General features: G+C 55.7%; 1 protein-coding gene across 3 annotated transcripts; it reads left to right on the top strand.

The window, feature by feature from the left end:
* The first annotated feature begins 1406 nt into the window (after positions 1-1406).
* Zdhhc7 (zDHHC palmitoyltransferase 7) lies at positions 1407-25857 on the top strand. 3 transcript variants are annotated; one of them, XR_013089159.2, is made up of 9 exons: positions 1609-1920; positions 12098-12183; positions 14364-14694; positions 20169-20293; positions 22003-22099; positions 22663-22744; positions 23571-23701; positions 24245-25204; positions 25294-25857. XR_013089159.2 is itself a non-coding variant. In XM_076838358.2 (8 exons), the coding sequence occupies exons 3-8, from the start codon at positions 14380-14382 to the stop codon at positions 24419-24421; spliced, it is 927 nt and encodes a 308-aa protein (XP_076694473.1). In that variant the 5' UTR covers positions 1407-1526; positions 12098-12183; positions 14364-14379; the 3' UTR covers positions 24422-25857. The 3 variants fall into 3 exon arrangements, 2 of the variants coding, with proteins under 2 accessions (XP_076694473.1, XP_076694472.1); XM_076838358.2 differs by lacking the exon at positions 1609-1920 and adding an exon at positions 1407-1526 and having other exon boundaries at positions 24245-25857; XM_076838357.2 differs by having other exon boundaries at positions 24245-25857.
* The last annotated feature ends 201 nt before the right edge of the window (positions 25858-26058 follow it).

The following is a 26058-nucleotide window of genomic DNA, read 5'->3' as shown; positions in this document are numbered from 1 at the left end:
TTATTTTTCACCAACTTACAACCCACTACTCAGTGTTAGTTGCTTTATAACCCAAAGTGTGATCCTGGTCCTGGACACCAACCTAATAACAAAGAAAAGGTCTTGAGAAAAAGGAAAAAGCAGGTTTATTGCTTTGCTAGCAAAGGAGAAACACAGGGGACTCCTGTCCCTAAGACTGTGATCCTGCCCATCTGCAGGAACAGGGGGGTTTTATAGAAATGATCCAGAGAAAATGAGATTAGGGAGGAGAGATCAGAAAGGAGAAGTTTAGAGAAAAGAAGATCGGAGAGGAGATGATCAGGGTAAAGTTTAGGTAAAAGATCAGAGAGGAAAAGATCAGGAAGGAGGTTAGGGAAAAGGAGATCAGGGAAGAGAAGGTCAGGGGGAAGAATTTTGGAAAAAAAGGAAAAAAAAAAAAAAACCATGTATGTTTCAAAGCGACAAGGGATCTAGTCAAAGCACCAAGTGCACCCTGTTACAGAAGGGCTAGGGTGTGGCTCAGTGGCACAGCGCCCCGGGGTACACACACAAAGCTCTTAATATTGCTCTGTGCAATTATACCCCAATTACAGCGGAGGCGTGCAGTCTTCGGTGCTATCAAAAGACAATGCACCACATAAAAATAAACAAATAAAATAAAGGTATTGTGCCCAATTACAACTAAGAAATAATAGAAATAAAAAAAAAGACAATCGCCCTTTCAGAAGAAAAAGAGCGGACTGGCGACACTAGGAGAGAGCAAGCCCAGAGCCGCGTGAGTGCGGGGCACCGACCACACGACGTGCAGGGGGCGACCTCACAACGCGAGGCCTAGCTGGGACTTGGTACAAGGCCTTCATGCACCTCCCACTTTCAGGATCTGGCTGGAGGGAGCTGCAGGGAGCGAGGGCGCGGCTAGCAGACGGTGTGACGGGCCCCTGGGCGGCCGCCGTCGCCTTCTTGCAGCCCACGACGTGCCGCGGGCACGAGCGCTGCCAGACACCCGCTACCGTCCGCAGAGCCAGCAGCACACGCACCGGGAACCCGCGGGCTGCGCTCGTCCGCACCCGGAAGCCCGCAGCAGAGGGGCTCCGGCAGGGCGAGGTCGCTTCCGCTCGCGGTCCTCGGCCCCGCGCCGCACCTGCCGCCGGACGGCGCGGCTTGGACCCTGCGGCACCCGTAGCCCGTCCTTCCTCTCCGGGGCTCGGTTCGGGGGACCCCGCGCTCCAGCGAAGGGTCCTGGGCCACAGGGCCATCTTCCTCGAGCAGTCGCCGATCCCAGGCCCTGGCCGCAGAGGGCCCCGAGCTCCGGCGCCCCGCGAGCCGCCCCGACGTCCGAGCGGCGCGGCCGGAAGTGCGCGTGCGGCGCGCTGACCCCGCGGTTCACTTCCGGACCGCGCCGCGCTCGCCCGACGGGCTCGCGCTCCCAAGACTGCTGGGCGGCCGCCCTCTCCGACCGCCGGGCGTGAGCGCGGCCGCACCATGCGCCCCCGCCCCGGCCGCCGCAGCCGCCGCCGGCCGGGAGCAGCCGCAGCGCCCGGCCTCGGGTGAGTCTGCGGGCCGCGCAGGGGGCCGGGGCCGCAGAACCTGGCCGAGGCGGCGCCCGGGGCGCTGGCGGGCCGCGCCGCCCTCGCCCTGCCTCGCGGCGGCGGCGTTCCGGGGCTCTCCGCCCGCTCCCTCGGCCCGTCCCGGCCGCCCGCGCCGGAGGCAGCGCCGCGGGGCAGCCAGTGGATCTCGGAGCCGGCCTTGCCCCGGAGCCACGTCCCTCGGCCGCGGAACGGGCGCGTTTTATTGGCTCACGAACCAGCGGTTTCCCGTGGCAGTTGGATCGCGGCGACGGGGCTGCGCGGCCGCCGGCGGCCAGCGGCGCGTGTGAGCCGGGCCCGGCCCGGGCGTGCGCTCCTCGGCCCGCGTCCCCGTCCTTTTATGCTGCCTTGGATGGTAGGTCGGTTTGCACGTCCTGCAGCTTTTCCTGACCCGAGGTCTCCTTTCGGAAGGTGGCCTCGGTGCCGTGGCCTCTAGCAAGTCAGAACTTGGGGACTTGAGAAAATGGAATGGAGAGAAGTGCTCCCCAGGCATGACGTCTTGGGCGCCCGTGGTCGCGGGAGGGTTGGGGCCTGGAGACCTAAGGGCCGTGTGCACCCCGGAGTTCGCCTGGGGGGTTCCCAGGCTGAGAGCGGGAGACCGGGCTGCCTGCAAAGGACTCCTGTTCCAGTGCCTCAGAGTCGGGCAGATTAGTCACTGGGGACTTTATAGCCCTGCTAATCCGTGTATTGTGAAAACACATCCTCTTCTAGAATGGAAAGGTGGCCAGGCCTGGCGGTGCGCTCTGTAACCCCAGCTATCAGCAGGCAAGTTCAAGGCCACCCCAAGCAGTTTAGCAAGACCCTGTGTCAAAATAAAATGGGCTGGGGGTTTAGCTCAGTGATTGAGCACCCCTGGGTTTCAATCTCCAATGCCTCAAAAAGAGGTGGGGGGAAGGAAAAGTATTAGTGAGTGACTCCAAGTAAGAGACAAAGTGCTAAATGAACTTTACATTATCTTGATTTGGTCAATATGGACATAATTTTACATTTTTTTGGAATCTGTTATTTGCTGGCATTGATTCTTGTGACATAAATAACATGCTCAGGAATAGGACTAGAAATAATTTGAAATCGAAAGAAGTTTTCTTGGTGACTCTGAACTCCCGCCATCAGCAGTCCATGCAGAATGACTACATAAGATAGTTTTCCTAAAGCAGTCTTTGGGGATGTGTTTGTTAAAAATAGTCCTTTAATTATAGAAATAATACATGTTTGTTTTGTGGAAAAGAGATCCAAACACTGGAGTAGGCCACAAAGTACAAAATCAAGCCACCTCTTCTCACTGGAAATGCTTATTTCCGAAGCTGATCTCCAGGTCAGGGTGGGTGTCCGTACCTTGTCTTGTACCACCTCATTTGCAGCATCTGAGACAGGCTGAGGTCAACCGTGAGCATTATAGAGCTACAGAGTTCTAGGGAACAGCCCCACTTCACACCAGACTATCTTCTGGCACCAACTGCAAGTTGAAATGAGGGGACCTAAAACTAACCTCAGGGTCAGTACTTCACTGGAAGGCCTCACAAAGCTCACTGAAAGTGTCAGTCCTTGCGGTCATGGTTTGTTACAGAAAAAGGTTACTGATTAAAACCAACCCAGGAAGAGCACATAGGATGGAGCTTTGGGAAGTACCAAATGCTAATGCTTCTGTTGTCGCCTCCCTGTGGAGGCAGAACACTCTTGGCATTGATGAGTGACAGTGCATGGAGTTGCACCAGAGCCTCCTCCAGTTGGGAGGTATGATTGACTGCCCTCTTGGTTGATCTTGTTTCCAGTAAACTGGTGCTGTGTTGGTATGGCCAGAGTCCACCCTGAGTCTCACTGTTAGCTCAGGAAAAAGGCCAGTCTCTCTTGGTAAGGTTAAATTCTTAACACGCAGCATCCCTTCTTTCCTGGGCCCGTCCTACTTTGCTTTGCCATTGATTGATGACTTCTAGATTGAGGAGAAGACAGACCCTGAGAGAGCTCTCTGAACTCATTCTCCAAAAAGCCAGGTATAATAGTGTGCACCCAACCCTTGGGAGGCCGAGGCAGGAGGATTGCTTGAGACTAGCCTAGCCAACCTTTAAAAAAGGAAAGAAACTTAAAATGTTTCTGACGTTCATCAGACTCTTCCCCTTGCAGCTAGGAAGAGAGTCCCTCTCTCCTCAGGCTAGTGGTGATCTGTGTTTGGGGCTGCCTGCTGTGGGGACTGAGGGTTCTCATTTTCCACCACTTGCCTCTGGTCATTTCTGCATTGGCTTCTTACTGCCATCCACAAACCTGTTCTTGTCTTGTATCTTGGCCCTGCAGGCTGCCAAATCTATTCTTGAAAAATGGTCATTAGAATCCTATTACTTCTCTAATGAAATTTAGACTCCTCATGGGGCCAAGGCAGTGCCTTATATTGGTCAGCACCTGATGGTTTTGAAAACACATGATGTCTTGTAGGTAGTAGGCACTTGAAAATTGTCTGGAAAGACAGAATGAATGTGGCTTCTGATGGGGCATCCTGCAGGAGCAAAAGCACAGAAGTGTGACATTTTGGTAAAGGGAACCAAAATGAGCATCATGTGGGGACGGGGGAGTGACCCTGAACAGGTCTGGAGGTCCAGATTGAGTAGAGCAGTGCTGGAAGGTTTGGGACCTGGTTGATTTGGGGACCTGTGCTGCAGTTTTGAACTGTGACTCCTCCACAGCCTTGTCCTGGGTTGTTGGAACCTAGTGACCTGAGTTTGGCAGGTGTGCAAGCCAAGGATGAGGGCTGCCTAAATGTGCAGAGGATGATAAGGAAAGGACCAGAGCCATAAGCAAGAAGTGTCCTCTGGCACCCAGGAGTGAAGTGGGAGGAGCTTGGCGTGGAGGTGAAGAGCTGCTGAGTAAGCCCTGGCTGCACCAGGAATGCTGCTAACTCAAAGGCCATCTCTGTGCCAGGCTGGCGTGAGGCTCCCTGAGGACGGTGAGGAGGACGCTCGGTCAGTGAGTGCAGGCGCTCTCCAGACAACTTCTGCGGCCTCACAGAACGCTTTGAATTCTCAGAGTTTCACGGTTCCCTGTTCCAGTTTGGTGGGAGGGCGTGCCCTTGTAAGGGTAGTGCTTTGCAGTGAGTATGGCGGAGTCCACCTGCGCTGGCTGCAGGCTTGAGCCAGCCACTGACCCATCTCCATGACCGTTTCCTTCCTCATCCTGAGCTGGTAGCGCCTGGCCCTCAGGTGGCCTGTGTTGTATGTAAAGCTCCTGGACATGGTAGGTGTGCGATGAATGCCTGTCCCTCCAGTGACCTTGAAACTGAGAGCCAATGGGCTGGGGATGTGGCTCAAGCGGTAGCGCGCTCGCCTGGCATGCGTGCGGCCCGGGTTCGATCCTCAGCACCACATACAAACAAAGATGTTGTGTCTGCCGAGAACTAAAAAATAAATATTAAAAACTTCTCTCTCTCTCTCTCTCCCTCCCTCCCTCCCTCCCTCTCTCGCACTCTCTCTTTAAAAAAAAAACAAAAAAAAAAAACTGAGAGCCAAGTATGTCATTAGCACGCCAGAGTCCCATGTACTCTGGATTTGGGATTCAGGATTCTTTTTCTTTCTGGATCTAGAGTATCTGCCGGCTTATTCACTATGGAGGGCCTTGGCCGCAGCAGGGGTGGAGGCGACCTTGCCTGAGGAGCTCCTGGGCTGGACTGACCTCCCTCCAGCCCCTCCGGCATCACCTCTTGCCTTTCTCTCTCACTCCGTTCCTCCAGGGCTCCACGCACCCTCTTCCCTGGCGGTTCCTCAGATCCCTCATGCCTCCTGGCGTGTGCACCTCATTTCCACACCCCTTCCCACTCACTCAGCAAGGATTTTGGAGTGCTGGGAGCTGTTGAGGAGCATCCCATTGAGGTGATGACGGAGTAGGGCTGTAGCTGGAGGAGGGTGAGGGACAGGCAGGGCTCTGGGCTGCGGGGGGGCCTCTGCAAAGGCAGCGAGGCTGGGCCCCAGGCTTGGGAGTGACAGATCTGACCCAGGTCTGCGAATGAGCACACTGAGGGCTGGTTGGTGGGGGTGCTCTGAGGCTTGTTCTGACCCCCCTGGGTGGGGCTGCTGAGTAGCTGTCATTAAATCCTATGGCACATTACCAGTTTTCTTTTTCTAGCTGTGTGGGACTGGGGACATTTCTGGAGAACCTGTAGATAAGGACCCAGGGCCCAGGCTGGGTGTGCCCCATTAGAGTCTGTGGAACAGTCAGGGAGGGACTGAGGTGTGGCTGGTGAGAGTAACCAGGCAGCACCACCCGCCCGGAGCCTGGCTTCCCCTCCCACTCCCTGGTTCCTTGTTGTGTTCTCTTAATTTGCTGATTTTGTGATCTGCAGCGTACAAGTAGTGTTTTAGAGTGACTATTTTAACGTAAAAGACATTTCTAGAAAGGTTACGTAAGGTTACCATTTGCAGTAAGAATCACATGTCAGTGTGTTGTTGACACTTGGCTTTAGTCGGTTAATGTTCTCTGTTTTTCTTGAAGTCTAGTTAGTTTGCCTTTTAGAATTCGAGGAGAGAGCAGTGGTTTCATAAGGCAGGCGTTACTGGTAGAATTGAAGGGTAGCGCAACACTTCACGACCGCAAGTCGATGGAAAGAACACCTAAGAACACAGCTGCAGCCATGTGCTCTGGAGGGTCCCAGTGCTGTGTTTCTTTGCACCTCTGTAGTGCCCCACCCTGGCACAGGCACTCATCCAGGCTGGTGGCCTGCCCAGGCGTAGTGCTTGACCTTCTCCCTTCATCTCCCCTTCCCGAGGCCATGGGTGACATTTTGTTGTTCTGCCAGGTGTGGTGGCCACGCCTATAATCCCAGCTGCAGGAGAAGCTGAGACCAGAGTATTGCTGTTCGAAGCTAGCCTTAGCAACTTAGTGAGACCTGTCTCAAAATCAAAGGTAAAAGCAGGCTGGGCATATGGTTACTCACCCCTGGTCTCAATCTCTGGAACAACAAGAAAAAAGATTTTGTTGTTCTCCTGATGATCAGGCCGGCTCTGAGACACCCTGGCCTCCTGAAGGATTTTTGTAAAATTTGTAGGCTGTGTTGCAGTTCATAGTGGCATGTGTCGGCCGTCAGTACCATGCAGAGTAGTGACATTGCTGTAAAAGAACCCCTGTTCCTTACCCACTCGTCAACCCCTGGCAGCCACGGGTCTGTTCGCCACCTATGCTCTTGCCTCCTGTGGGGCGCCATGAAGTCAGGACCCTCCAGTCTGCAGCCTTGGCTCTTCTTTCCGGCGTGTCCTGTATGGGCAGTGTGCATCTTCCTGTTGCTGAGGCATATGAACAGAACCAGGTCCCCACCACCTTTTGGAGGACGTCTCAGTTGCTTCCACTTTTCCAAGTGCCCGTCCTGGAGCAGGGCTTGGCGTAAGTGCCGTTTGAAGCCCGGGGTGGCCGCATGTGTGCTTTGCAAGTCTCTCAGGGCTGTGGCTCCGCCTTTCCATTCTTGGAACAGTTTCTCTCTTTCGTCTTCTTCCCTTTTGTTCTCCGTGGCTTCGTCCCCTGCATCTGCAGACTTGGACCCTCACTCCTTAAAAACAGAAACCTGCCTGTATTGCTTATGTGGTTGCAAGAAGAGTTCAAGATAGGAAGTCAGAAAAAAAGAAACCGGAGCCGTGTGGCGGCTTCTTCACTTCTGTGCTCCTAGTTCCTTGGCTTAACTGTGTCTCACCTCTTGTGTCGCCGTAGTAGCTGCTTAGGGGCTGCCTAGGCTCTCGGGCAGGATAAACTGTCACGGCAGCGTGCAGCGTGGTGATCTTGGATGGAGCACAGGGACCCAGGCTGGAGGCTGACTCCTCATGGGCTCGCCGTCCCAGGGGTCCACGGGGGCTCTTCTGTAAAATGGATCTCCCAGCTCTTACCCTCTGCTGAAGTGCTGGAAAAGGCCCGACGATCCACTCAGCCGTGCTCCATCTGGGGTGAAGGACTGCTCTGGCCTCCCCCTCCTCCCACACCTGCCTGGCCTCCTTCCTTGAATGTCCTGTTCCTACACTCCCACCGTCACACCTCTGCAGTCTCTTGGGTCTGTGGCTGGCTCACCTGCTCTCACCATGCCCGACACCTCTGCTGGGCCTCTCATTCTAGGTCAGCATCGTCCACAGGCAGCTCTGCAGGCCTGTCAGATCCAGTGTGCCCTGATCTTCACATTCTCCCTGAGCCTGTGTGACTGTCTCTGTCTTTCAGGCCCCACTGCTGTCTTCCTGCTCCCGCTCCTGCGATCACTGTCCTCTTGCCAGTCTCTGCTTGCTTTGTTGACAGTGATATTTTTAAACATGTTCCCTTACCTGAGTTCAGGTGCCTCCCATGCCCACAGAATGAAGCCCCAGACTCCAGGCTCCTGAGCAAGGCATTCAGAGGACTTGTTAGAGGGCTAGTCCTGTCCTCTTGGTCACATCTCTCTTCTCCATGCTGTGACCCTTTCCCCCTCCTTCCTGCCTCTGAACTCTCCCTTTTCTCCCTGGTCCATGCCTTGCATGTCTGCAGGCTGCCCATGCTGTCCTCTTGATTGACAGTTCTCTGTCCTTTACACAGAATTAACTGTTGTCTCTCTTTCACACTGTGCTCCTGACTTGGGAGTGTTATTTGCAAGGCTCATTCCCACCTTGCCGGTTCTAGAGCTCCTCAGCCAAAGCTGGAGTGCGGTTGCACGTCTCTCCTGCAGGGCGTTTGCGCGCTTGCTAGCCTGCAGCAGAGATTCACTTCTTTCTGTTTCTGGAGGTCATCAGTGATTGTGGACAGCAAAGCAATGAGAAGCTTAAATAGCTTTTTTTTTTTTTTTTTTTTTGTACTAGGGATTGAACCCAGGGATGCTTAACCATTAGATCACATCCCTACCCTGTTTTACTTTTTATTTTGAGATAGCCTTGCTGAGTTGCTGAGGCTGGCTTTGAACTTGGGATCCTCCTGCCTCAGCCTCCTGAGGTGCTGGGATCATAGGTGTGTGCCACTGCACCTGTCTAGACAGCAGTGCTGAAGCATCACACCTTGATGCGTTCCCTTGCAGCCCATCACCAGAGCAGTCCTCGCCTTTGTGGGCTGACTTCAGTATGTTTTGGTGAAATACACTTTACTTGTGGCCATGGGGAAAAGTAAGAGGAAGAGCTTAAGAAACTTGCTTGCAGCTGCAGGTGGCCGTCCATCTGCACTGGGCCCTGACTGGGGAGCACTGTCTGTATGGGAAGAAAGCAGCTCAGCCGGACGCGGCCTCTGCGCCTTCGCTGTCCACCTTGCAGACCTGAGTTCGGCCGTCCTTACTGAGGCATGGCTGACACGCGACGGAATGTGTCACCCTTACAGTTCGTTGTTTTTTTAAGCAGCTTAGTGAATTTTGCTGGACAAGTGCTGGTGCCTGTGTGACCCACTTCCCTCTCCATGCATAGTGTCCCGATACGGTCATGTCCGTTGACTCAGAAGCCACCTTGGGGCTCTCCTTGCTCCTTTTCCCTGGTGCTGAAACTCCTATTAGGATTTCTTTTTCTTTTTTTAAATATTTTTTTAGTTGTCCTTTATTTTATTTATTCATATGTGGTGCTGAGGCTCGAACCCAGTGCCTCACACATGCTAGGCAAGCGCTCCACCACTGAGCTCCAGCCCAGCCCTCAGAGTTCCTTCAAGTCACTCTGTTGGCCTGGTGTCTGCGGCATACAGGTGCACTCACACTTCGTAGTTGTGAGATTGTCCCTGCTGTTGCTGGCATTGGCCACCCCCTTCTTTCTCGTGCAGAACCATTCCTTTATATGAGGTGTCACGGTGTGCTCAGTGATCTCCTCTTGTGGCCCCTTGGATTTTTCTGGTTAGCTTTTGGGATAGATGGCTACCAGCAGCTTTTACAAGTTTTATTCTGATTTGTACTTATTTTTCTTGAGCAAATGCTGAGATGTGGACTCACTGAGTCGCAGGGTGGTGGTGGTGGTGGTGGCTTCACTTTGAGGAAGCATCAGGCCACTTTCCCAATGGTGGGTGTTGGTTACTTTTTCCAGTTTATAAACATAATCGGGGATTTGGACTCATTGGAAGATTTCTGCTATACCTGATGCTTGCTTTGGCATTTCAGCAGTTTCAAACCAGCTTATGATTTTAAAATGTTACTAAGATAAGCTCATTGGAAAACAGTGCAAGATATTATTTGCATTTAAAGTTGTTGGCTGTGACCTAGATGCTTGAATAAAGTCGCCATAAGTATTTTATTTGGGTACTAGGGATTTACTGCAGGGGTGCTTTACTACTGATTACATCCGCAGGCTTTTTTATTTTATTTTATTTTGAGATAGGACCTTGCTAAGTTGTGGAGGCTGGCCTTGAACTTGCGATTCTCTTACCTCAGCCTCCCGAGTTGCTAGGATTGCAACCCCTGCCCTCCCCTTCACTTCATCCGCTCAGAGCACCTTGTTCCACCACAGGCAGCAACTTAGGGCTCACTCAGGCAGAGCAGCACTCCCTTGGAGGGATCATGGTACAAGGAGTGGACAGGCTGCCAGCCCTCGGGCCATGTCCCACCCCTGGAAGGGCTGTTGTGTGCGACTTTTCCTTGCTGCGGGGCCTTGGCTGGACCTGCAGTGTGGAAGTGGTTTCCTGGTGGTTCTCTATTACACGAAGTTGGGGCCCGTGTCACTGTGTGGTGGTCTTGTGGCAGATGCTGCTGTCTCGGGACAGCTGCCCTCCTGCCTTCCTTGTGGGGTCTGTTCTGTCCCCCTGGGTCCTTTCTGGGCATTGCCTTGCTCCCAGTCCTGCTTCTCAGTTTTGAACTTTATCATCATGTGTTCTCTGTAACCAGGAAGTTCTCAGTGTCCCTCTGTTTGTTTCAGTTTCTGCTCTGGTTCGAGAAGGTGACCCTAGCTGTGCCGTTGGGAGCCTTCTTTGTGCCCTGTGCCTGCTTGGGATTCCTTTCTCCATTTCTTCTTGTTGCGTCCTCTCTTTGGTAGTTACTGGTTTTGTTTTACACCAGGTGGTGGCACGCAGCAGTCTTCCTGAACAAGGTGGCCTAGGTCCAGTGCTTGGAGCAATGCGTGTGCGGTGAGGGTCCACCCAGTACACTGTGCTGTGGTCCAGATGTTCGCCAGCTGGGGCAGCGGCCTCAGGGATGCACACCTGTGTAGAAAGGACAGGGGCCCCTGGCCCAGGACGGGAGCCCGCGGCTCTGCTCCTGCTCTCTTACTGCGCTGTCAGTGTCCGGCCTGTTCCTTTACCCGCCCGGTTGCCCCAGATTTGAGGACATCCCTTTGCTTCCTGCTTTCAGCTCACCTCTGGATCCTCCGTCCTTCGTCAAGTAGAGCTTTCCCTTTAAAGCCCTGAGCATGTGCTCCTCGTTTTACTCGGCCTGGAGCTTTACTGTCTCTGCCTCCCTGGCTGGCAAGGGTGACCAGTCCTTTGCTTCTCTGCAGGTTTTTCTGTAGTAACTTACTTTTTCCTCTTTAATTTGTGTCACCTTCGCTGTCAGAATTGCTGCCTGGGGACCTGGCAGAAGCAAGTTCCCTTGGTGGCTCTGCTGCTGCAGTGGGGGCCTGTGGCTGCTCCCTCCCGACTCTGGCAGTGAAGACACTTGTGTAGGCTTTCTTCATTCTCAGGACGGAGCTGTGTGAGGCCTTTGCAACCTCTGTGGCTAGGGGGCCCTGGCCTCCTCCTCCTGGGACCTCCACGGACCTGGCGTTCTCTGGGGTTCCCTGCGTCTCGTTGCACCTTGCTCTTAGGCCAGCTCTGTGTTCCTAAGAGGGTCCCTGTACCCTCCAACTGCTGGGGTTCCGGGAGCCCCACGGGGATGAGCCCCAGGTAGCTCCACAAGCAGGTGCCCTGTGCCCAGTTCCAGCTTTCTTTGCCTGGCCTGCTTCCTCCCCTGGGCGCCTGTCCTGTGACCAGCACCTCCTCAGCTCCTCTCTCCCATCTTCCCTGGAACCCCTGTCACGGGGCTAGCAAAAGAGTTTGCTGTGGTTGGAATAAAGGTCAGCCAGGGTGGGGCTGGATTATCCCTGGGGATCTTGGCTTACAGATTTGTATGTAGCACCAGGGCTAAAAAAGCAGGAGAGAAAAATAGATTTGAGGTGAAGTGCAGTCTGGCGTGGTGCACACGGCTGAGGGAGGAGGGCCTCGAGTCCGAAGTTCAGGATGATCCGGGGCATCGTGGACCCAGTCTTAAAAAGAGCAAAACAGCAGAATGAACCATTTCCAGGATGGTCATTCAGTTTATTGGCAAAAAAAAAAAAAAAACAGAAGAGTTGGGCTGGGGATGTGGCTCAAGCAGTAATGCACTCGCCTGGCATGGGGCGCTGGGTTCCATCCTCAGCACCACATAAAATAAAGATGTTGTGTCCACTGAAAACTGAAAAGTAAATATTAAAAAATTCTCTCTCTCCTCTCTCTCTCAAAACAACAACAACAAAACTTAGAAGAGCACTGATTTCCTGGTGAAGGTCGTTTGCATGACAGCTTCATGGGTGAAACGTTAGGTGGCTGGTAGAGGCTAGGAGATTAACCACGTCTGAAGAAATGTCACACGCTTATTCTGTCATAAAATAAATAACTTCTGATCTGATTTTATTGTCTTTCAGATCCTATCACATAGGACAGCATGCACCTTAAGATCCTGAAGAAAAGACCCAAAATGTCCAAGTGATGTTCAGAAATAACCTGTGAGGTAAGCTGGCGACTGGTCCCCCAGCAGCTGGCAGGCGTGAGTGCGTGCCGGCAGGAGCAGCCCGGGTTGCAGGCAGCAGGCAGCAGGAGGAGGGGTCTTGTTGGGTTAGGAGTGTGGCCGGGGTTACAGATGGGGAAACTCAGGTGCAGATGAAATGGCAAGTTTTAGGTGCTTGTCCCCTTAATAACACACTCCGGGCTTAGCTTTCCTTGTTCTGGGAACCGTCTTTGTTTACTGTGGCCTCAGGCAGAGCTCAGGGGTGTAGACAGAAGCCCCCTTGGTAGAACCTGTGATGCAGCGAGCCTGTCGTGCCAGCTCTGCGTGCTGCTTCGGGCTCTCCCAGAGTGACCTGCAGGAGTGACTGACATCTGCGGAGGAGCATCTGCCAGCCAGGCCACGACCCAGGGTTCCCTCGCAGCACCACAGGACAGCAGTGAGATTGGTGGCTTTGGCACGTAGTGCAGTGGCGGGCACACCTGGCTTTGCATCTCAGGGTGCTGTGCTGTGGCCTCTGTTGTCCCCAGACTTTGTATCGGGCTCTGGGTGGAGAAGCCGCAGTTCCCCTCCCTCCCTGCTGTGTGCTCCTGCAGCGTGCTCCAGTGACTCAGCACCTGCCGAGGTGCCTTCTCCCCCAGGGCGGAGCCCTTGCTGCGTTCATCAGTTGCTATCTTGAAAATAAAGTGCTTTTTGGACCTCAATCTTCTTATCAATGTCCAGTAAATTTTATAGACTTGGCACTTAAGAGTCGAATATCAGCCAGGTGTGGTGGCACATGGATGTAGTCCCAGTGGCTTGGGAGGCTGAGGAAGGAGGATTGTAAGTTTAAGGCCAACCTAAGCAATTTAGGGAGGCCCTGTCTCAAAAATAAATAAATAAAGGACTGGATATGTGGCTTAGTGGTAGAGCGCCCCTGGGTTCAATGCCTGTACCAAAAAACAAGAGTCCAGCGTCACACAGTACCACCCAGATGTGCCTCTCTAGGAGTGTCCTGCCACTCCAGCCTGCAGTGTCTGTGGGTGCATGTCTTCCACAGATGCTCCTGCCGTCCACGTCTCCAGGAAGGGCAGTGGCCACAGGCCGCATCCTGCGCTATGGAGGTTGCCACAGGGTCTCCGCGGGGAAGCCCAGGTGTCAGCTCGCGCTCCTTTAAAAGTCTCACAGGGTCCTGCTCTCTGACGGGAGTGTAGCTTGTGGGCTTGCTGCCGGCCAGCAAGCCCCTTTCTCACAGGATGTCCTCCTTGAGGGACTTGGCACAATGGCTGTGGTCAGAGGGATTTTTCAGCTCGTGGCCTTGGTGTGCCTGGACTTGGCCACGATTCACTCAGAGGCTGTGTGGAGCTCTCAGGAGACCGTTAGGTGCAAGCAAAGAGAGGGCCACATATGCCTTTGTGACAAGCCAGCACCCAGTCACACGGGACAGGGAGGGGAGACAAGCCTCTCTACAGGGCTGAGGGCAAGCAGGACAGGGCTGAGGTGGTCAGCGCCTGGAACCGCGGCCGGTGCGCCAACTCAGGAGGCAGAGAAGCTGGCAGCTGTGTGGCCAGGCCCTGCTTGTGGTGCTGGCAGATGGTTGCAGGCCTCGTCCTGGGTAGTCCTGCGTGGTGTCCAGAGACCTCGCAAAGGACTTCTCAGAGAGATGAAGGGCATTCTAGAAGCAGGTGTAAAATGAAGAGCAGGTTGAACATAGGAGCCCGCAGCACAGGAGGGAGAAAGGGAGACGGCCTGGGGAAGGACTGAGCCCAGGGGACACGTGCGCTGCCGCCAGCGCCCCTTGTCCGTCCCCCTTGGTGCTGGTGCTGGCTGGGCCTCTCTTGTCTGCACCCCAAGGCGGCAGAGGGTGGGGCAGGTCCCCTGCTCCGTGGGCTGTGGACCTGCTCGTAGCCGCCCTTTTCACTCTCTCGTCCTCTTCATCCCCTGGCGTGGGGCCAGGTCTCCTGAGGTCTGGTCTGCACCCGGGACTTGCTGTCATCCATGCACAGCAGACGGTCATCCAGGCAGCAGGTCTGGAGTCCAGCCCTTGACTGCTCAAGTTCTTTTCTGCAGCGTGTGCGCGGCTGGCCTGGTGAAGTGGCCAAGGGCCGACTGGCATCATTTTGAGGTGGCTCTGAGCCTGTGTGGGCTGGAGCACTGGGGCACAGGCATGTCCTCACAGCCTCACCAGCTCTCTGTCCCCGCTGCAGGGCGTGTTGGGGAATCATGCAGCCATCAGGACACAGGCTGCGGGACATCGAGCACCATCCTCTGCTGGCCGAAAATGACAACTACGACTCCTCGTCCTCCTCTTCCTCTGAGGCGGACGTGGCCGACAGGGTGTGGTTCATCCGGGACGGCTGTGGCATGGTCTGTGCCGTCATGACGTGGCTCCTGGTCGTCTATGCGGACTTCGTGGTGACATTTGTCATGCTGCTGCCTTCCAAAGACTTTTGGTACTCTGTGGTGAACGGGGTCATCTTCAACTGCTTGGCGGTTCTCGCCTTGTCCTCGCACCTGAGAACCATGCTCACTGACCCTGTGAGTACCCGCTGCCGCCTGTGCAGCCTCGGGCTGTTGTGAATTTCTGGGTGCAGGCTTTAGTGACACTTCTGTGTCTTACTGAAAGCAGAGCTGCCCGAGGGCAGTGCACACGAGCGTTGGCAGAAGGGGGCTCCAGGCTGCTGGAGGACTTTTTCTGAGACGGGGTTTGTATTGCTCCATGGTCCCCGGACCTCTGGCAGGTAGTTTCTAAAATCCCTCCCAGTTGGAGTGTCCTCACCTGAGGGTGGCCTGAGGCTGAGAGACCTGGCTCCAGGGGTCACCCCTGCTGACCCTTATGGGTGTCACGTAGTTCTTCGTGGCTCTGCCACTGGAGCAGGGAGGAGGAGCCTGGTCGCTGTGCTGTAGATGTGGCCATTGCCCTCAGGGAGCGACGGCCGCGTGGAGCTGAGGCCGCTGCACAGGGCCCAGCTGCTCTCATAGGCGGCTTCGGCAGCCCGCAGACCCTCCAGCTCAAGTACTCCCACCTTCAACTTGGGGTCCCAGGCTGCCCAGAGCTTGGCAGGTGCTGTGGTCTGGGGACCACGCAGGAGGGTGGCAAAAGGCAGCCACTGCTGACTTCCCACTTGAAGAACGTTCTCTGCGCTGCGTTAAAGCAGGGGGACGCCGCTGGCCCAGGACTTTTGCTTTGCTCTCCTCGTTACCGGGCTCCCGTCCGGCTGCCAGCGTCCTCCGGGCGCTGCTGTGCTCACAGCTCTTGGTAGGTGAGGTTGGGGCTGCTTTTTGAGGATGGCCTGCTACTGGCCAGCCTGCGAGTGTGGCTTGTACCAACGTGTGCGGGTCCGAGTCCATCACGTGGGGCTTTCTGTGTACTGTTCACCTTTCTCCTGCTTGGGTACTAGTGGCCTTGGGCAGCTGTCCCAGGGAATAGGACGGTGCCCTAGCTGGAGGTGACTTGCTGTGGTGTCTGCCCGAGGTCGGGGGCCTTCTGCAGGGTGGCACCTCCAGGACCGCTAAGGGCTCTTCTCATTTCCTCTTATGGAGCAAAGGCCCCCCTGGGACCGCACCCTTTTCTGATCTAGGGCTACTGGGACAGGGGCCGCCTTGGCAATCTCTGGTAGAATATTGCAGTGTGGGAAAGCCCAGTAACCGTGGATGACTGCCCCCTGGGTGGAGAAAGCCTCTGGACATCTGTGGTGAAGGCCCGGGCCTGTGGAAGGTTCCTGCTCGCGCATGCTGGGGACAGGGAGGAGGACTCGGGGGCAATCTCTGGGCACTTGTTTCTGCTGGCAGTGCCCTTGTCCTGGGCGCCTTTGCCTTTGACCCTCAGTGGCTACTCAGTGGCCCAGTCCTGCCTGCCGCTTCTCCACAGGAAGAGGCCTCAGTGCCCTCAGGGAAGCCGGAGGGCAGGGCAGGAGGAGCATCTGTCTCCCTGCAGAGAGTGGCAAGGACAGCATCACCAGGACGGGCCTGGCGGGAAGAAGCATGGAGACGGTGTCACCTCCCACCCAGCACAGCCATGTGAAGTTCAGTGGCTGTTTGTGTGTTCAGAGTTGTACAGCACCACCTCGGGCCATCTCAGAACATGTCCGTCACCCAGAAGGGAGCTCCACACCTTCCCCATCAGTGCTCCCAGTCCCTGGCAGCCACTGACCGGCTTCCTGCCCACAGATTTGCCTTCTCAGGGCATTTCACACAGATGGAGCCGCACAGTCAGTGACCACTGCGTCTGGCCTCTTTCCCGGGCAGTGTTTCCCAGCGTGGCTCTGCAGAGTGCGTCAGCTCCCAGGGCCTTTCCAGGGCTCAATGATCTTCTACTGTGTGGATGGACCAGTGTTCACAGCCGCCGTCCTCAGTGGGCATTTGGGCTGTTGCCAGTTCAGGGCATCGTGAGCAGCGCTGCTGTGATTTCCAAGCATAGGTTTTTGGGTGGACATGTGTCCCTGTCTTTGGGCACATACTTGGACTGGAATTGCTGGCTCATGTGGGAGCTGTTTGCGGAAACACCAGACTGTTCTCCAGGGGGGCTGTGCTGTCTCCCGTTCCCCTGCGTCCCCGCCCACACTTCCGCGTCCATCTGTTTTGATGAGGGGCCCCTGTGGTCGAGGCTCAAGCACGTCTCAGGTGCTGGTTGCTTTTGCTATCTCTGTCCTTTTGGATGTCATTTCTTTGGCTGTGTCACGTATTAGGGCTCTGGTGGCTTTGTATAGAAGCCATTGGGACTCAATAAAAGTCAGACTGAGGAGCCCATGGCGGGATGGCACCTGGCTGCTGGCAGGCTGTGACGGCTGGCAGATGCCCTGGCCTCCTCTGCCCCTGGGCTCGTGCCTGCCTTCCTTAATGTCCAGCTCCCCACTCACTTGGCCTGGGGAAGAAGAGTAGCCGCTCAGACCGGATCAAGTTATAATCCTTAAGTTGCAAATCCGTGTTTCTGGCTGGCTCAGTAGGTCACGTGTCCCTGCCCCTGCTCAGGGCGGGTGGGGCTGCTTCCTGCTCTCTACCAGGTTGTGCTCTTGCTGTGCAGCATCCGCTGTGGGCAGAACAAGAACCTCGTGCCGCCCGGGGTAGAGCAGCTGTCCTCACCAGCAGCACTTGGCGATGCTTGCTGGGAGTAGCTGGACTCCTGTCGTGGAGAGTAGTCACTGGGACGTTGAGAGAGGCGCATGAGGAGGAAGGGCTGGTGCGTTGCGTTGGCAGTCAGAGATCTCGTGAAGAGCTGAGCCCCACTGCCGGTGACAGAGACTTACCAGTGTTGATGTTGGGGTCACACGGGGCCCGTCCCTGTGCAGCACTCTCTGTCTGCGCAGCAGCCAGCCTCCAGACCCTACCAATGTCTTCCATTGGACCTTCAGGAACCCCGGGGCGCCCTGAGAAGGGACAGCGAGTTTGCACTGGGATGAGAGGCCAGGAGGGACTCGCCCTGCCCTGTGTCTCCATAGCTCCTGCTTCCTGCCAGCTTCTCATAGGAGGCTCCAGACTTGGGGCCAGTGCTGACCGCCTGGTGTGCTCCCCCGTTGTTCAGGGTAGACCTCATCTATAAGCCCAGGACGGCCACAGCGCCAGCAGCACGTGTCCCACCCAGCGCTGCCTTGGCTGTCTGTAGGAGCTCCGCTGTCCTGGGTCCTCCTGCTGCTTACCTCCCCTTTGATGCCCCCAGGCGGGCCACATGCGGCTGGCTTCCAGCTCTCTTCCCTGCTCTTCTAGTTCCTCTCCGTGGTCCCCACAGTGGCTTTCCTTGGGGTCTTTTCCAGTGGAAGCAGCATTGCCCTGTGGATCTGCAGTTACTGACCTGGCCCGGGACTCGCCTTTCCTGAGTCCACAGGTGGACCATGAGGCCCAGCCCTGTTCTCAGCTGCCCCTTGGCTAGGTCCTGGGTGTCCCGGGTATGTGACAGAGTTGGGCTCAGATGGAAGAGGTGGAGAAAGGCAGGCGAGCCTGATGGCACAGCGTCCCTTCCTGGCGTGTGACGTGAGTGGGTACACTGTCGCCAAGACTGGGTCTGGTTTCCCTCACCTGGCAGGTGGGGGGCAAATGGCTGTCCAGAGATGTGCTGTGCGAGTCAGAAAGCAGCCGGGGGACACCATCTGGGCCAGCGGGTGGGGAGGAGGAAGCTGGGTGGGACACGTTCTGGAAGCATTTTAGAAAAACCCTCCATTTACACAAGGCGTGTTGCGGCAGAGTGAAGAGTGGTCTCCCAGGGCGCTCCCGTGCCTGCCGACCAGTGCGTCCTGGTAAGGCCTCGGTGATTGGCTCGCAGCCCACCTGCTGCCAGGCCTCACCTTGCAAGGTGCAGGGAACAGACCACAGGGCCTCTGGGCAGGTGGAGCCACCTGCGGACCCACGCCGTGCCCTGCAGCAGCCTCACCATCGCCCAGGGTTCTGCACAGCAGAGAGAACTCTGAGCCTGTGCGGGGTGCACGCCTGCGGTCCCTGCTCCTCGGAGGTCGAGGCAGAAGGCCCCCAGGGCCCATCCATCCGTAGCAAGACAAAAGTAGGAACACTGAGAACGCAAGGTGCCTAAAGGCCAGCCACAGCCTCAAGTTCTGCGGGTCACGGGGGTGTGCTCGCTGCCCCCGAGAAGCTGCCTTCCTCTGCCCACAGGTCGAGAGTGGTCCAGAGCAGGAGGTGGCTTTGGCCATGGCTTCGTTCAGAACCTCTAGAGCCTCTGTTCTTAGGTGGCGTCTGCACAGTTCAGGGGCTGAGGCTTCAGATCCAGTTCATCTCCTCTTACTGGGGAGACTCCTGACACGCTGTGGGTAGCTGCGTTGTTAGGGATTTGGTGAGGTCATAGCGGGTGACCAGGTGCTTATTGTTGGAGGCATCTTGGTCACAGACTCCGACTGCGGGACGTAAGGAACGCAGTTACTTAGGTTCATTTGAATTTTTAAAGACAAGAAAGTTGAAACCTGCCGCTTTCCGAGCTTCTAGGGAAGACAGTGGGCGTGTTGGGAGACAGGGGCCCCACTGCCAGGGCTTCAGAGTCACAGGTGGGTGGGACAGCACATTGGCCTGAACGGGCCTCAGGCCCAGGTTGGCGGCACTCACCCACAGGGGTGCAGGTCCCTGGCTCTGGCCACAGCCCAGTCTCTGGGCTTTTAGACTCTCCAGCTGTTGGCAGGGCCTCAGCTCCCAAGCCCTTGCCCCGGGGTGTCTTCTTGCTGGCGTTGTCCATGTGGCCTGGGCTGCTGCCACAGCAGTGTCTCTGTCCAGAGATGTGCTGTGCTTCTGACCAGACCCAGACTCTGAGCTGACACCAGGCAAGACCTTGTCCCACCTGGAGGTGTTCAGAACTCCAGGCAGCTTTGTCTATTTTATTCCACCAGGACACAACTTCCAGAATAGTCTCCCAGAAACAAATTCTCATTACCTGTCTCCACTGCCCAGAGAGCAGCCTGCTCAGCTGTCCAGTCCTCTCCTCCCGGTCCTTCCGTCCACATCCCGTTTCATAGGTGATCCTTGGCCTTCCTGGTTGCCTCTCACATGGCTTTGCCCTCGCTCACCTTGGTCCAGCTCTGGTAGCACTTGGACTGGGGACTTTGGCTTGTGTGTGGATGTTGCAGAGGAGGTTGGCCAAGAGCGACGCGTGACATGACTGTGACAGCAGGAAGGGAAGTGCCTGTTGCTGTGGTTTTGTCATCATTCCCCAGTGCTTACGAGAGCAGCCCTCCCCTCTAGCTGGGTGGGGAAGTGGAGCCCGCAGGCTGGGGACTGCCAGCGGCCCCTGCATTGGAGCATAACCTCACCTCTGGTGTGCCCTGCTTTAGGCTAGAAACTGCCAAGGTCACTTGGCAGTACGTGAAGGATAATAGGGGATTTCTTTTTTGTTATTTTTATGTAAAATAAAAGTCTGGACTTGCCTGAGTCAGGGCCACTTTTCATATTTAATATGCTCTAAGTGATGGACACGGCATAATGAATTTTTGATGATAGATAAAATCTAAGATGAATTCCTAAATTGATTTTTTTTTTTAACCTTCCTTTCTTCCCAACTAAAACACATTTCTGTGCTGCAGGGGGCAGTGCCCAAGGGAAACGCCACAAAAGAGTACCTGGAGAGCCTGCAGCTGAAGCCCGGCGAGGTGATCTACAAGTGCCCCAAGTGCTGCTGCATCAAGCCGGAGCGCGCCCACCACTGCAGGTGCCGCCCAGCCCGTCAGCCCGTGCCTTGCAGAGCTGGGGACAGTATAGGCTGGGGGTCCCTCCAGCCAGGAGGCTTGTGAGGAATGGCTTCCAGGGCACAGGCCATGGGCAGGTGTGAATACTGAGCATCCTCCTAGCCCACGTGGAGTCCAGAAGGAGGTGTAGACCCCCACCGCACCCCCATTCCAGGGTCCTCCATCCAGATAAGAAGAAGAGTTCTCACGTGCCCACAGTTACCCTCACTTTTGGGGGTCTGCAGTTAGATGCCAGGTTCTTTTGGACACGCTTGGAAACACCAGTTATTAAGACAAGGACCGAAAGCACAGTGCGGGCAGGCATAGGCACTCGACTGTCCACCCGGCTCCGGCCTTCTGCTGGACTTCGCCCTGCCAAGCCCTGCCTTTCAGAGAGTGTTCCCTCCTGGAGGAGGGCGGTGTGGATTTCAGGGGTTGAAGCGCGGCAGCCTGGACTGTTTCCCCTTGCCTTGAACATCCTCAAAAGTCTTTTATCTTCTACTTTCAAGCTGAAATTAAGGGTCTTGTAAAGCCAGTGTCTTTTTTGTAGTGGGTCAGGATTTGCCAAGATGAACAGAATGAAAATGAGCTGGGGCCGTTCGATGGCCTCCAGCTAGAGAGAGCTGATAGGAGGTGTGTTGTCTACTTCATGGCTGTTGTGAAAGCTTTGGAATGTTCAGTCTTGCACCTTGGCCAGAAAGCACCCAAAGATGCCACGGTACAAAGGGAGCAGAGGAGCCCTGGGTTTGGGGCAATGGATAGTGACTGTAGGGGGCATGCTGTGCTTTTCACAGTTCTGCAGCTGTAGTGAAAAAAATCACTGTTACAATTTAGGCAGACTGTTGTGGTAATAGATTATATCTCAAATCTGTTTAAAAAAATGAAGTGGAAACATTTTGGAAATTACTGGACTGGATTAGATATAGTAGAAATCAGGCGGAGACCTGGGCTTGGTGGCATATGTCTATAATTCCCGGGAGGTTGAGACAGGAGGATCTTAGCAATATAGTGACACTTGGTCTCAAAAAGGACTGGAGATATAGCTCAGATGTAGCAAAGTGCCCCCAAGTTCAATCCCCAGTACCAAAAAAAAAAAAAAAAAAAAGGCAGAGAAACTGTATCCATGAACAGAAAGTAAAGTCACCAGGAGTTAAGAGCTGTTGCCACAGATGCTCAGCTTGATAACAGTGGGAGCCATTTCTAAAACATAATCAGTAGCAAATTAGTTGAGGTTGGAGATGTGGAATAGTTTGGAGAAGTAAATAAAGTACAGTTGGAAGAACAAGACATACAGGTTACAGTGGACGATTTAGACTCTGGTAGAATCCTTTCAAGGTACCAAGAGTTTTTCCTTTCCTGAATGTTGAAGTTCAGTTCCAGGTTTTTACTGAAATCTGCACACTCACAGAACCAGGAGGGTCACTGCTAGGAGTGCGTGTCCAGCTTTGCTGCAGAGCCTGGGAGTGGTGGGGTGGGCTCAGTGTGACATTGGCACTCTGTTCCTCGGGAACAGAAGGCACTCAGTGGAAGTGAGTTCAAGTTATGGACTTGCAGGTGTGCATGAGCGAGCGCTGTGGGTGTCCTGTCGTGCTGGGTTACCTGGGCTCTGACGCTTCCCCACCTGTGGCTTTATTTGGTTTTGTTCTCTGGTTTCCCTGGAGCATGGAAAATTGAAGTCAGATTTTCCTTTCAGTATCTGCAAAAGATGTATTCGGAAAATGGACCATCACTGCCCGTGGGTGAACAACTGCGTGGGAGAAAAGAATCAGAGATTTTTTGTACTCTTCACTGTGAGTAAAATGTTTCTGAATTTAAAATTCGTTACATAGAATCCTGACACCTGACCAGTTTCCCGCCAAGCTTCACTCCAGAATCCTGAGCTCCCGGAGCCAGGAGTCACCCAGGGGTGGGAGCTTTCTTGTCACCTGAGGTGCTGGCTCTGGTTCCGTGTCCTCCTGGTGTCTGACGCTGCCAGTGGGCTCCTCCTCTACAGTTTTTTGTGTCTTTGTTTCCTCTTTTTTTTTTTTTTCGGTACCAGGGATTTAATCCAGGCTGCTTTTCCACTGGGCCATGTCCCCAGCCCTTTTTAGCTTTCATTTGGAGGCAGGCCTCCCTAAGTTGCTGGGGCTGGCCTGGGCCCTGTGATCCTGCTGCTGTGGCTTCGAGGCGCTGGGCTGTGAGACACACGCGCTGCACCTGCTCCACGGTTTCCATGGTTATTTCACTTGGTCCAAGATGCTGGGCTGCGGGCAGGTGTCAGCAATGGTCGTTTGTTTCTTCCTTGTTTTTTCAAACAAATAAAAGGCTTCTGGAGCAACTGTCAGGAGGCCACTAACCAGGCTTCTCCTTCCAGATGTACATAGCCTTGTCTTCTGTCCATGCCCTGATTCTCTGCGGGCTGCAGTTCATCTCCTGTGTGCGAGGGCAGTGGACTGGTAAGTGCTGCTCTCAGGTGCCGTGGGCGGGGGCATTGGGCAGTCCATTTCCCAGTCTGGAAGGGGTCCTTGCTGTCACTTCAGGAACTGAAGTTTTTGAAGAAGAGAATATGCCGGGTCGAGGGTACCCGCCTGTAATCCCAGCACTTGAGAGGCGAAGGCAGGAGGATCCCGAGTTCAAAGCCAGCCTCAGCAATTCAGAGAGGTGCTGAGCCATTCAGCCAGGCCCTGTCTCTAAATATAAAAAGGGCTGGGGATGTGGCTCAGTGGTTAAGCACCCCTGGGTTCAACCCCTGGTACAAAAAAGGAAGAGAACAGTTGAGCTCACACTGCCATTTTGCAGTGACTAAAGCCAAAGATCCTTATTCCTTAGTCAGTAGTTCCTGCTAAATGATTTTAGTTGCATTTTGCAGGGTTTCAGACTAGAGGGACGTTAGTGCCATTCCCACCAGACCTCGTGCTTTCCTCCTGGTGGCTGGCTGGCTGGCCCTGACCACAGCACTCCTGTGCTCTGCTGGGTCTGACTGAAGCCAGGGAGCACTGTCAGAGCAGGTGACTGTCCAGCCTTGGACAGGCTGTGGGACAGGCTTGCCCCTGGGCCATGGGTGAGAAGTGGTTCCTGTGAGGCCAGCACAGGTCCAGGGTTGTAGGAACTGCTGGCAGGAAGCAGCGGTGTGAAGTGGCTAGAAGGGCAGCACTGGCCCGCTCTTGGGGCATAGAGGCCTGCCATTGACACCCGCGCACATGCCTGGCAGACTGCGCCTGGGCCCACGGTGGGGTTCCTGGTGTGCCAGCCTGCCACTCAGCTGCCTCGCTCTCTCCCCAGAGTGCAGTGGCTTTTCACCTCCAGTAACTGTAGCCCTGGTGACCTTCCTGTGCCTTGAGGGCCTCCTGTTCTTCACTTTCACCGCGGTCATGTTCGGCACCCAGATCCACTCCATATGCAATGACGAGACGGTAGGCTTTGCCCGAGCCTGGGCGCGGGGCCCTGGGCGCGGGGGCGGGTCTCTGCGGGCTCCCCTCGTCACTGCTTGCATGGACACAGTGTGGGTTCAAGTTGGCATGGTGTGAGGCTGGCCGAGCTGGGCAGGTGGAGCGGCAGGTTGGCAGCCCCAGGGGCTCAGGGAACTCCCGTGTCCTGGCACTGCTGTCTTAGAGCAGGGCTTGGGGAGTGTGGGGTGGTGGTGGTGGTAGGGGTGCTGGGGCACAGTGGGGCGGAGCCCCGTGGGCCGGCCGGGCTGGCCGGCCACACGGACACAGGTCTGACCAGACCGCTGCAGCCTGGCTGTGCTTTTAGAGGTCCGTGTTTCTTAGCGTCAGGGTCCAGGTTGGCAGAGGCAGGAAGGGGAGGCCACTGTGCCCACCACCCTGCACCCCACAGGCACCTCAGAGTGTGGTGGCATGAGAGGTTGGGGACATGTCCCTGTTTCAGCTGTTGTCCTGACCTGTCTGTGGCTGGCCCTCCCAGGCTGCAGCCATTTTCTTGTCTTCTGCTTCCAGGAGATCGAGAGGCTGAAAAGCGAGAAGCCCACCTGGGAGCGGAGGCTGCGGTGGGAGGGGATGAAGTCCGTCTTTGGGGGTCCTCCCTCACTGCTCTGGATGAACCCCTTTGTTGGCTTCCGATTCAGGCGACTGCAGTTTAGACCCAGGAGAGGAGGCCCGGAGTTCTCGGTGTGAGGCCTCTTGTCGGGCTGGGACTGTCCTCGGATTCTGTTGCTGACTTGGATCTGGACGGGCATCAGCCTCCTGATGGCATCGGCGATCAGTGGGGCAAGTGTGGCCTGCAGCCAACAGCCTTGGGGGCCACGCGGTGGGCCCTCCCCAGATCTCGCCTGAAGGGCACGCAGCCACGCTGGAGTGGGCGCCATCTCCTCCCTGCAGTGGCATCTCTTAGGGAGACTTGGGTGCTGCATGGGCCGTGGGCACCCCTGTGCTCCGGCGGTGCTGCCAGAGCCATGCTGGCCCTGCCGGAGGCCGCCGCAGACTGTGGCCTCCGAGCTCTGGAGCATCGCACTGTCACAGCGGTGCAGCGCGGCGGACAGCGAAGACGGCTTTTGGAGCCCTCCCTGCTGCCCCGGGAGAGGCCCCCTGACCCTTGCTGCAAGTCTGTGTGTCTGTGTGCGCGTGTGCATGTGTATCGCTGGCGTGCTGTGTCGGGCTGTGGGCAGCAGTCAGGTGAGTTCAGGGAAGAGGGGTGAGTGTGGCACCCCTGCCAGGAGGCAATGAATGTACTGCAGGCCGGAGCGAACCTCCATCCAAAGAACAGTCCTCCGTGTGGTCCTCTGTCGCTCTCCCGTGTTTACTTTAAAAATCCACAGCGCTTGAGGACTTGGCACTAATTTTTTTTGGTGTTCCAGGCAAAATAGCGATGTGGACTTGGCCCTCAGTGGGAGGCGGCGGCCTCAGCCAGGGCCTGTGCAGGCGGAAGGCGGGAAAGGGCTGCCTTGGGCTGCAGGGCAGGTGCGGGCTCCGTGCAGGTGACCCTGAGGCCGGAGCTGGAGGGCACCACCAAGTGGCTCTGGTTTTTATGTTTGCTTCTCTACCCACAGCACAGGTGATGAAATTGGACCCTTGGTGTGAGCTCAAAACTATGCCAGAAAGAACAGCGCCCCTCGTGGGGACTTGCCTTAACTCACCTGGTCGTGGTGCCGCCCACCCCCAGGGAGCAGCTGAGGGAGCCCGAGGCCTCCGTGCTGGGAAGGGGGTGTTTCTGCCCCGCCACTGCTCCTGTCCTCCCCTGGGCGTCTCCTGCTGTGGAGGCAAACTAGAGGGGCCTGCTGAGCCGGTTCTGGCCATGTGGCAGATCATGGGACTGAGTCACTGCAGAGGTGTGAACTGTCACAGCCAGAGGGACAGTGCAGCAGGGGTGACCCCGGACAGTGAGCTGCAAGGATGTTTTGCACATTCACTGGCACATCTGTGTCTGGACCGGACACGGCGCTGGGCTTCTGCGGGAGGTTCTTACCGTGCATATCCTGAGCATCAGACAGAATCATCACCAGGTGGCTGGGCCCCGTGAGCGGGCAGGTGTGCAGCTCAAGTATACTTGACTCCACTCTCCTCTCAGTGTAACTTTTATATGAAATAAAGTCACCAAGCGACAGTTCTCGGAACTCAGTGGCACAGTTCTTGATGGAGGCGGGTGGTGGCGGTTGTCTCCAGAACCTCTGCTCTTTCCTGCCCTTGACAGGTGGCCCGGGCATCCCTGTCCTCAGGGATTTTCCCTGACTCATCTTCCAGCAGTAGCCCGCTCCGAAGGTTCAGGTGGCTTTATCCTGGACAGTACGTGGGCATCTTTCTGATTCATATTGAAA

Source organism: Callospermophilus lateralis, chromosome 18 (assembly GCF_048772815.1).
Source record: "Callospermophilus lateralis isolate mCalLat2 chromosome 18, mCalLat2.hap1, whole genome shotgun sequence".
Taxonomy (NCBI): Eukaryota; Metazoa; Chordata; class Mammalia; order Rodentia; family Sciuridae; genus Callospermophilus; species Callospermophilus lateralis.
The sequence above is the reverse complement of the archived record's forward strand: the minus strand, read 5'-3'. Positions and strand labels throughout refer to the sequence as shown.